Source organism: Cebidichthys violaceus, unplaced genomic scaffold, assembly GCF_023349555.1.
Source record: "Cebidichthys violaceus isolate CVI_PGR_0920_01 unplaced genomic scaffold, fCebVio1.0.p SCAF_5, whole genome shotgun sequence".
Lineage (NCBI taxonomy): Eukaryota > Metazoa > Chordata > Actinopteri > Perciformes > Stichaeidae > Cebidichthys > Cebidichthys violaceus.
In genome coordinates, this window is record NW_027176705.1 from 18,181,473 (window position 1) to 18,193,438 (window position 11,966).

The 11,966-nt window shown below is 42.4% G+C and overlaps 1 protein-coding gene across 1 annotated transcript; it reads left to right on the forward strand.

Annotated features, from left to right (window-relative positions):
- The first annotated feature begins 3,890 nt into the window (after positions 1 to 3,890).
- LOC137887913 (COUP transcription factor 2-like) lies at positions 3,891 to 11,750 on the forward strand. The gene is made up of 3 exons (XM_068731161.1): positions 3,891 to 5,031; positions 6,237 to 6,761; positions 9,952 to 11,750. The coding sequence occupies exons 1-3, from the start codon at positions 4,515 to 4,517 to the stop codon at positions 10,224 to 10,226; spliced, it is 1,317 nt and encodes a 438-aa protein (XP_068587262.1). The 5' UTR covers positions 3,891 to 4,514; the 3' UTR covers positions 10,227 to 11,750.
- Positions 11,751 to 11,966: the final 216 nt, after the last annotated feature.

Consider the following 11,966-nt stretch of genomic DNA (forward strand, 5'->3'; position numbering starts at 1 on the left):
GAGTGCTGGTCTCAGTGAGGTCAGAGGTTAAGTAGGGCTTTGTACAAGTCCTAATGAGGATCCCTGCACTTCGCCAGAATGGCTCCGTTCACAACTGGGAGGGCCGTTAGCATTGCGTTGTCATTGGACACTGACCTAAAGCACGATGTGCCTCTTAAGCATGTAATTCCCTTCATGAGGAGTCGGAGGTCAGCTGCCCGGGGTTCGTAGAAGGTTCAGTGGTCACAGGTGAAGCAACGGCTGAGGTGCGCTAATCTAACTGACAGGTTATTGTTGCTGTCTGTGTAGGATGTGTCCCTGCTGAGCTGCGAGATTCCAGCTTTGTTTTAATGGCTGCAAGGTTTACAGCAAGAAGACTACCCTGCTCTCTCAAGCATCCATTGTGAAAATGTCTCTTATTACTTGAACACATATATCTCTAATTTCAAATGACATTTTGTGTAGCGTCACTACTCTGTATACAGTAAACATGGTCTTCATAGTAGTATTTTGACCTTTACTTAAGCGTGCTCGATTAAAAATTCCTATTCCTATTGCCTCCCCTGGCGGCTTGCAGCTAACCGTGCATACAGTGCTATCGCCGCTAACAGCGCTGTTAGCAAAAACAACGGTGACAGTGCTGACAGAGCTAACGCTGTTAACCTGAGGGGAGAACCAGAGGTTGAGCGCTACGCTTCCGCAACGACCACTGTAACCGCCATATGAGCGCAGTGCAGAGCGCCGGCCGGGGGCTAGCCAGTGGGTCACGCTCACATGCACCAACAATGCACAAAAAAAGAACCTGCAGCCGGCCCGGCTATGTCAACAAAGCACGGAGAAACTAGGATAACAACACACACAAGAGGGAGAGCGACTTCGTTCTGCTCAGGTAGACGTTACTCCTCCATATCTTCACTTAGCAAATAGTTGTTTGCTGCTATGTTATTGCGCTGAATGTCGTATAGAGGACTTTTAATTATAGTAAAACTCCAAATACAAAACATGAACGTCTTAGAAACAAAACTGAAGCTTTCAGAATTAGATGTAATCTCCAGGGCCCTACTTAGCCATGGTCAGCGCACACTGGTGTTTTCATTTGCGCTGACTGGATTAGGCCTCCCTCAGGACTGCATGGGCGGGTTCTAACAGCAGCTGATTGACGTCTCCCTCACTCTCCTGTTAGTTTTGATGAAACTGTTGAGGCCTGGTCACATTACGTAAGACATTCACCTGCACCTCACCTAACCCCACGGGAAAGGATCACAAACTGTAAACAGTGTATTAGAATGCCTGGTAGTGGGATAATGGACTAAATGTAGCCTGACATCTAGTTAAAGGAATTTCTGCAGCCGCTTGGTCAACGTTGAACAAAAGGTCAACTCTGACCTGCGAATAACAATACATTGCACCAAAACAGGAAATGCACACAAAACTTCGTTAGAACCCCACGATGTGATGTCAGACATTTATAATACATGCCATCGGTGTGAATTTGGATTCTGGTGTTGCACCAGATATTATGACCTTCTTGGAGTCCACTTCGTTTCCATATCGGACATCTTGCAGATGAAGAAGACGACAGGCGACTCTGTGTGTTAGTTCAGGTCATGCCTGCGTGTTTCTGCACCTGGCCAGCCTCCCAGCATGCATTTAAGATCAGCCGTCTCCCAGCTTTCTGTCGCTCACTCGTGCACTACACCTTTTGTTCTGTTTGGTTTTCATCATTGTTCATTGTTTAACACCATACGACACACACACACCGTCTATTCACACATCCACTGAAAAAAACGCTACAACCAACAACCATCACGCGTTAGTATTTCGCTTGATCTTCCCATGCAATCATGTGTTGTTGTGGCCCACATGTCGAGTTGTGACATCGCACTAGTAGGAGACACTGCCAGAGGTTATGAGAGAGGCTATGGTTTACTTTTAGATCACGACCGTTTATCTCATTAACATAATGAGCTTACACTACACCTAGTGACTCTAAATGCCAAGAATACTATAGCATTTCCCAAAAAGACCATGGTAATAAAAAAATGTTTAGACCTTACTGTATGTGTGTGTGTGTGTGTGTGTGTGTGTCCTCTCCTCCTTAAGGACAAGCACAGAGGCTGTCATTGCCCCATCCCTCCCCTCTTGAGCAGGCCTGTCATACTGATACACACTGGGTGGATTTAACAGATAACCATCTGGTGCCATTGGTTGGTGAGAGGGGGTAAAGAGCTTAGCGGGGAGCCGTAATTCAACGATATGTTTACATGGCCACCTTGAAGCCTAAAAGAATGTTGCGGATCTCTGAGCCTCCCACTGTGCTGTAAACACTCGCATCCCGGTGGTTTTGCACACACAGCAGGTCTCTCCTGGCCATACTTTCCCTCAACTTGTCTCCAATTAGCTAGCTTTTCAGTTCCCCATGTGCGATAAGTCTTAAAGGGCAACGGATCACCCAATACTCCCAAATCTGTGATTAATGTTAACTGGACTTGCCACTAGAGAGTTCAGTGAATTAAACGTGGAGGAATGCATCATCGCCATCCAGCGCGGTAAACACTTTAGCCATGACCTTCCACTGTTGATTGGTCTTGGACGTCAGCCGTGTGTTTTGTTAGCAAGCAGAGCAGAGCTTGTTTGTGTGTGTGTGTGTGTGTGTGTGTGTGTGTGTGTGTGTGTGTGTGTGTGTGTGTGTGTGCGAGCAGTCACTGGATGACTGCAGAGCTGGCCGTCTGGAAGAACGTGACGGCGCACTGGGCCTCAGGACTCATGGAGCGTGAGTCAACAGTGAAAGGGCCGTGCAGACATTTTCACATGGCGATGACTTGCTTCCAAGAGCCTCTGTGAGCATCAAGATAAATGAATCTTTGAAAACCGAAATAAAATCAGTAAATGGACAGGAATCAGTCTTAGCGACGTGATGCGGAAGCACATCAGGGGCCTAAAAGTAGAGGAGACACAGACGACGGGGACTAGAGGACAACACTGTACATATGACATCATTGCAAGAAAGTATTGAATTTCTACGTGCAATCGTGCATTTTGGGAATGCAGTATAGAGCAGCTGTGTTATTGTGAAACTGGCTTATGGATAAGATTAGACTAATATTTAGATTTCATGTTTTTATGACATGTGGCTATGCAGAACACTGATTATTTTTGGTCTTTGGGTTTGACATGTGAATCCAGTGTATTTTTACTATAGTGGAGGCAAAACAATATCCTGCAAAACGTTTTCTCTTTTTGGTAACATTGTAAGAAGATGTAACATTGGTGTTATAAATAACGTTCTAATTTACAAAAAAGAATCATCTTTTTCATCAACACGTAGTTCATCAGGGTATTATTATTTTTTCCCTCTTAATTTACAATATGTCAATACGCCTATATGCATATACTGCAACAGAGAAGGGAGGGGAGCAGTGAATGTAACATAATGTCCACATGAACACTTTAAATAACATGCATGTTGAGGACAGCTCATTAGAAATGTTGTGGATTTATTCCCCTAAGCCAACTTAAGTCAAGTGCGTCCTGTCGTAAAAAGGTAATTTCCTGTGTAATTTACTCATGACACTAGGTGGCATCAAATTACTGCAGTTAGGATGTGCTGCCTGTGTGTCTGTTGCGCTCCTCGTGAGAGGCTCATAACGCGTCAGCTAAAACTATGTATATTCAGCGTAATGATATATGACCGAATCACTGCATGTACCGGAGTCAAGCGGGTGCAGAGCGCATACACCAGAAAGCGAGAGAATGAGAAGAGAAGACGACCAGAAAAAAAGAGCGGGGAAAGGGGAAGCTGAGAACTTGCAGAGCACCCAGCCGTGCAGTATCAACAGAAACCCAACTGGAGCCCGAATCTCCTCGCGATATAGCCCCCCCCCCCCAAACATCGACGTCACCGAGTCACGGCCAGTGACGCGCGGACGCACCACTCTCTTCCTCCGTCCCGGGAGCAAAGCATCATCAAAATCATCAAACCGTCGCTTCCACTCTCTCCTCCGTTGTCTTTTTAATGTAACTTGTGACTGATCGGCAGAGCAGGGAGCGTCTGGGAAGCCTGGATCCGGCGACATCCCCTCTGATGAAGGCTCTGCTCGCACGGTGATCTCGTGTAAAGCTGGACAGAAAGGATCAGATCATATAGATATATCTTTTGGGGATAACATTACAGTCCTCCGTGGATTTCTGGCTCTGTGCTGTCTGTCTTTATTTCCCCCGCTGTGGATGTTACAGTGCATTATCTCGGTCTGAATGAAGCTTTTCTTTTTTTCGGATTTCCACGGCGCCGAAGCTGTTTCTGGGTGACTGCCGACTCTTTACTTGTGAAGTCGCGCGTTATAATTACATTGCCGTTATCTTATGAGCTCCATTCAATTATTTGTTTTTCAGGCGTAATTTGTATTTCATTTTGGCAAACAATGCCGCGGTTTTCTTGAACGCGTGTTAGTAATTCGTGAGGACAAATAGTGCGCGTTAATTAATAGCGTAAAAAGAGGGAAAGTTGGGCGCTCAAAGTTTTGCAGACTGTCGATATGGCTATGGTGGCATGGAGAAACACCGAGGGCGTCGGAGACACTCAGGGGACCCTCTCCTCCCCGGTGTCCCAGGTCGCATCTCTCTCTCTGCCCGCGGAACTGTCGGGACACATGAACCCGGTGTCCTCTCTGGAAATACCCCAGGCGGCAGCAGCAGCAGCAGCAGCAGCAGCACACCAGGGCGCCCCGCCGCCCAATGCGTCCAGCACCACCGCCGCGACCACCACCGCCAACAATAACAACAACACCTCCTCTTCCTCCTCCTCTTCCTCGTCCATGGACAAGCAGCAGAGCCAGCACATCGAGTGCATCGTGTGCGGGGACAAATCCAGCGGGAAGCACTACGGACAGTTCACGTGCGAGGGATGTAAGAGCTTCTTTAAACGCAGCGTCAGGAGGAACCTGTCCTACACCTGCAGGGCCAACAGGAACTGTCCCGTAGACCAGCACCACCGCAACCAGTGCCAGTACTGTCGCCTCAAGAAATGCCTCAAAGTCGGCATGAGGAGGGAAGGTACGGGCTGGCGTCATCCTGTTGTTGCTATCGGTATTATCCCATCGTATTATCCAGCACTACACGGTTTAGGACACTGTTCAAATTCACTTAACGCTCTCTATTCATCAAGATAATTTAGCCTGACCACACAGCTGTAAAGTGCTATAAATGTCGTGCGTTGCTTCATGTGTGTATAGCCTAGCTGATGTCTACATAATTCATTCCAGGACAGTTTGTGTTGCCTTTGTCTTCTCAGTGGTACTGGAGAGACATGTGTTCCGCCCATACTCATCATATCAGACTCTTTATGTCAGGCAGGCTACTAGTCTCCATGCTAGCCTTCGTATTCAGCCAGCTGTGACGTTAGAGAGAGATTACTGTCACCGTTAACCTAGCTTCTTGTAGCATGGTTGGCGTTGCTATTCGCTCGCCGTGTGTCCGTCCTACATGGCCATTGTGTGGCTCAGACAGACCGAAGCTGCGTCATGTAACGTGTATAAATTCGACAGTAATTTGACCACATTTTGATTAAATTTGGATGCTTTTTTTTTCGTTTTATTCGTGTCTTTAGAGAGCATGATGCTTTTGGTAGATTATGTGTGGACTGAGCGCGCACGCGCGCGCGCGCGTGTGTGCGCTCTTATTTACTGTAATCTATGCTGGTCGCACAGGCCAACAGCCTGCGTAGCCTCCCGTTACTGCTTTCTAAAAATAAATGAAGGACATTTGAGAGTTTTAACAGTTTTGTTGTGAATTTTCAATAAAGTCGAATGCAGTTTTTTTAGGAAAAGCAAAGGCCCTGCAGTAGAAGGCTTCTATCAAAGTGGGTTCACGCGACGTAACTCGCCACAAAGTTTTCATATTTATATTAGAGGACACGATTTAAAGGCGAAAAAAACAGTACATGTAAACCATTTGAAATGAGGTAGACTACGCTTCACAAACAGAAACTGTCGCGCGACAGATCGTGGCCTAGAAATAGGCTTCACGAGCGAGCTGAATGTGACGTTTCTCTCCAGGAGCTGTCCAAAACATTTATTCCTGTTTATTTGTGAGGAGCTAGTCCACCATATTGACCGTAAACATGAATTATAAATGGCTAAGATAATAGTTTGTGTTTATAATGTGTTTTATTGGGGTTTTTTTTCTTTCTGTAAATGCCATCAGTGTTGTATTAATCGCCTTCTAGCCTGATTTGACATTTCTGCTGTTTCTCTTTGCAGCTGTCCAGAGGGGCAGACTTCCCACCCAGTCTTATCATGGCCAGTTTGCTCTGACAAACGGAGACCCCCTTCAGTGTCATTCCTATCTATCGGGATACATCTCTCTGCTGCTGCGGGCCGAGCCCTACCCGACCTCCAGGTTCGGCTCCCAGTGCCTGCAGAGCAACAACATCATGGGCATTGAGAACATCTGTGAGCTAGCGGCCCGGATGCTCTTCAGCGCCGTGGAGTGGGCCCGCAACATCCCTTTCTTCCCGGACCTGCAGGTGACGGACCAGGTGGCCCTGCTCCGCCTCACGTGGAGCGAACTGTTCGTGCTGAACGCCGCACAGTGCTCCATGCCCGTCCACGTCGCGCCGCTGCTCGCCGCCGCCGGCCTGCACGCCTCCCCGATGTCCGCGGACCGGGTGGTGGCCTTCATGGACCACATCCGGGTCTTCCAGGAGCAGGTGGAGAAGCTCAAGGTGCTGCACGTGGACTCGGCGGAGTACAGCTGCATCAAGGCCATCGTCCTGTTCACCACAGGTAAACGCTCTTTCTCTGCACGCGAACATGGATGCCCGGACGGCTGAAGTGTGTTTGTAGCATAGGCCTCCATCTTTGTGACTGTGAAGTGTGTGCAGTGGTTGTGGTGTAGTAAATAACACGATATACACTCAAACAAGTGTGAACAAAAAAATAATAAATAATCTGTTAAAGTTCAAAAACAATTAGAAATACCAACAACACACCACGTTAGACCGCAGACTTATAAGAAAAGCGTTACTTATAAAAGAGCGTCTTTTTGGGACGGACACGACCATGAATTCGGCAAAAATATACAGCCTAATATAAATATGATAATGATGACGTCTGAACATCGGGGTAGTGGGAAACAAAAGCTAGTTAGAAACCTCTAAATATAATTTTACACAAATTGTTCGTTTTCTAAGAAAATCATGGACGCCCTGTTTCAGAATCAGCTTTATTATTAGCACTCATTAAATGTGTGTTTTCGTGAAATGAAATGGAATATTTTGGAATTAAGTTCATGTTCTGTTAAAGATAGGGTATGCTACGGGTTAATTTAAGGTCTTTCTAATTTAGTGTAAAAAAAGAAGAACATTTAAAAAAAAGTGTTAGATGCACATTTAAAAAAAAAAAAAATCTGCAAATTTCAATTTGATCAAAACTCTGACCTCCAGAATCATTATAAAACAAAAGAGCAAGAAAAAAAATGTTTTTGTTTCTATTTGAAAAGTCTTTTCATCCTATAACTTATCTTTATAACTTGATATATAACTTCATCATATGATTTTATCATGAGGATAAGGATGTTTATTGTCATTATAAAAAGATACAACGAAATTGAGTTGGTGAGTCATCAGTCATCAGCAGCAACAAGGTAAAAAAAATTATAAAAACATTAAGACATTTCTGATTTAAAACAAGACATTAAATACATATATACAAGATAAAACACAGGCATCAATGGCTGTAAGGTGAAAAAGGTGTTCCTCAGCATGTTAGTCCGGGTTTTGATAGTCTTGTATCTTCTTCCTGATGGATCATATAACTGCATATATAACTTCATCATATAATTTCATCCTATAACTTATCTTTATAACTTCATATATAACTTCACTTCATATATAACTTCATATATAACTTCATCATATAATTTCATCCTATAACTTATCTTTATAACTTCACATATAACTTCACTTCATATATAACTTCATATATAACTTCATCATATATAACTTCATATATAATTTCACATATAACTTCATATATAATTTCATATATAACTTCACATATAACTTCATATATAATTTCATATATAACTTCACATATAACTTCACATATAACTTCATATATAATTTCATATATAACTTCATATATAATTTCATATATAATTTCATCATATAACTGCATATATAACTTCATATATAACTTCATATATAATTTCATATATAACTTCATAAATAACTTCATATATAATTTCATATATAATTTCATATATAACTTCATCATATAACTGCATATATAACTTCATATATAACTTCATATATAATTTCATATATAATTTCATATATAACTTCATAAATAACTTCATATATAATTTCATATATAATTTCATATATAATTTCATATATAACTTCATATATAATTTCATATATAACTTCATATATAACTTCATAAATAACTTCATATATAATTTCATATATAACTTCATATATAATGTCATATATAACTTCATCATATAACTGCATATATAATTTCATATATAACTTCATATATAACTTCTTTGCTAGTGACCACAATTGCCTATGACCTCATACAGTTGGTCAGCCCTTAAATAGTTAACTTTATCAGTAAAGTGTTTTTAATATTATTATATGATTTAAAAAACAAAGTTTTCCCCTGAGAAATACAACTCAGTCTGCAAATAAACCGGGGCTGAGCGTTTACCTTTCGATAGCATGTAGGCTAACATTTTATTCCATTGTTGCTTCACATAAAATATTAAAATATGCATCAGCAATTAAACAGACTGTTTCATCTTATTGACTAGTTTGTTATTATTTAAGTCCCAAATATAAAGCAGTAAAATTAACGGAAGTTAATTTGCAGGCTTTACATTATTATTTATTATTTATCAAATAATGAATACAAATAATCAAGTAGGAAAAATATTTGAAATTGATAAAAACTAAATCTTGTCATCTCTTCAAACATGAATTACGAAATTCTGAATGTTAATAGATGATTTTATTTTTATTATACTTTGAATTTGCCGTACAGCTACTGAGCGATCTCCACTGACGTGGAGCTGTGGGCTGGAGCCTCCTACCAACAGTCAGAGCGGCGTTTGACGGCCGGGTCATTAGCAGTATCAAAAGGATGAGTAGCAGCCGAGTAGAAAATAAAAAAGGTCTCCTGTGTGGGTCTATTTCAGTCCCCATGAGCACATCTGAACACGTGTCTTTTAAACTGGGACACAGAAACCCTTCTTTAACCCCTGCTGCCATGCGGCCTGCAGCGCTACAGTAGGACCAGAGGAGTCTGCTGTGTGTGGACCCACTCCACAGGACGTGACCCTCCTGTGCTCTCAAACACATCCACACACGCTTTCCTTATTTCCTCTTCTCAACGTCATGTTTGGGGATTTGATGGGAGCAACAGCGCCATCATTAATCTCCGACGGCACCAGATTGAGGAGATAATAAGTTATCTCAGTATTATCTTTAATTTACTCCAAGCTGCTGTGTTTTTTACCCCAGCCGTTACGTTGTGCTGTCCTGATCTGTTACTATATCACCCAGATTTACTCCGATCTGCTTATTAGAAGATAATAAACCAGTTCAAGCCAGCCACAAAAGCTCATTTGTCCACAATCCTGCCCGTTCCTTTAACACCGTAAATACGTTCAAGTGGAAAACAATAGCGTCCATGAGCAAAACGTAATGATTTCTGTCAGAAAGTAGAACAGTTTGTTGTGTTTCTTTGCCTACGCTACATCAAGCACTCATTAGTTCTGTCCTCCCCGTGCTGCTGTGTGTTCCACTCACTCCCTACTGACAACGTTGGCAAAACACCCGCGACATTAAACCATTTTTTTTGGCCGTTCATTTCCGATTTCCCGGTTGCACCTCTGGTCCTGAACTGCTTCTTCGCCTGCCTCTTTTTTTTCACATTGTTTTTGTCTCGCTGTCGTTCTCTCCGTCTGCAGATGCTTGTGGTCTGTCGGACGTGACGCATGTGGAAGGTCTGCAGGAGAAATCCCAGTGTGCTTTAGAGGAGTACGTGAGGAGCCAGTACCCCAACCAGCCTAACCGGTTTGGGAAGCTGCTGCTCCGCCTGCCTTCCCTCCGCACCGTCTCTTCCTCTGTCATAGAGCAGCTTTTCTTCATCCGTCTTGTGGGGAAAACGCCCATAGAAACTCTGATAAGGGACATGCTGCTGTCCGGGAGCAGCTTCAACTGGCCGTACATGCCTATCCAATAGAGGGGAGTCAGGAAAGGTCCCACACCTCACATCAAGTCATGTCGCTGCGGCGTGGAATCGCCGTTTTGCTTTGAACAAGAGGGGAAAAAACTGCCAGTGGAATGAGATAACTCCAGGTATTTCCAATGTGAGACAAATATCTGAATTCACCCTTTTCTCACACCGAACCGACTGTCCTTCATCTTTCTGTGTGCTGCATTGTGTCCCCATGTGTCCCCGGTCCCTGAAATGAATGAACCTTTCTGCCGATGTTAAACGGTTTGTCCCCGCTGGCAGAATTTCCTTCCCTTGTTCGAGAAGAAACAACTTTTCATCGGATGAAATGACTGGCTATGACGGACATCTTTGTTTTTGTTTTGTTGTTGCAGCGTGGTGACCGCTCACAGTCTATGGTTTTGGGATAACAAACGATATTTATTGGACGCTGTGTGTATATTTATCGTGCTTGTAAATTATGTTTCGGCTCCTTTTTTAAATGTTTTGCGTATTTTTGCCCCGGCCAGTGAGAAAACCGCCGGGATTGTCTTGTGTTGATCTTCTGTTTAGTTTTTTTGTAGTCTTTTTTTGTTTTCATACCTTCCAGACATGGCACTTTGGACATTTAAGAAAGATTTTAACACAGGCGTCTGAAACCCGACGTCAACGATTATCCTGTTTGCTCATCTGTGTACAGACCGAATGGTGAGAGTGATGCTCTGTTTTACTTTGGAGTCTTATTCTGTTTGCATCGTCGACAAAGGATGAAAAGAAAAAGAGCAAAGAAATATCTGGAAAATGCACTTCTCATGATCAGTGTTAGGCTGCGCCAAGTAATGCATTACTCCTTTCATAGGTAATGTCATTACTTTCTGACGTTTGTATTCCCTTAAATATTTTTTGTTCATATTTCCTGGCAGATGTAATTATTTCCACATGTCTGCTCTGTTTACCCTCTAAAGACAATTTTAAAAAACTGTTTTTCATTCAATTTTGCCATTTCTCATCTTAACGGAGAGATGATGACAAGAAGCTAAACGTGAGATAGCTGCACGTTAATCCGCCATTTTCATAATTAGACGGGTCAAAGGGGGTTAAGATCTTATTCTTTAGACTGGTAACTAAAAGTAATGACATTACTTCACTGGATTAACGATCAATGCATTACAAACTCTAAATGAAAGTGATTCATTTATGTTTCCAGGTCTTTTTTACGCTGACTGTCTCAGAGAGATTTAAAGAGCACTGGAGCAATGTATACTGTAACTACAGCCTCTGACTGGCATGAATGGACTGTACACAACCGCCCAGCTCAATCAACAAATCTATTTCATTATTATTCATGCATATATGAGCCCAGGCCACTTGAAGGCACAATAAACCACTGCAGGGTATTGCTGAACCGAAAGTGTGTGAATGTGCGTGCATGTGTGTGTGTGTGTGTGTGTGTGTGTGTGTATTTGTATTTTCTTCTTTGACAACCACTCTGATGTACTGTGAAAGCATATTGGTTAACATATTGGTACCGTATTAAATTATAACTCAAGATTTATAAATAAAGTGTATTTGGTTTATTTTGCCATTTCAATTCTATGTTGTTTTTGACTGTGTGGCGATGTGGAGCCTGTCTGTGATATATTATAATATAATATATATATATATATATATATATATATATATATATATATATATATATATATATATATATATGTAATACTGTCACTTGCCAGACGTTTAAACCAGACAAGCTGCTTCCTGTTGACA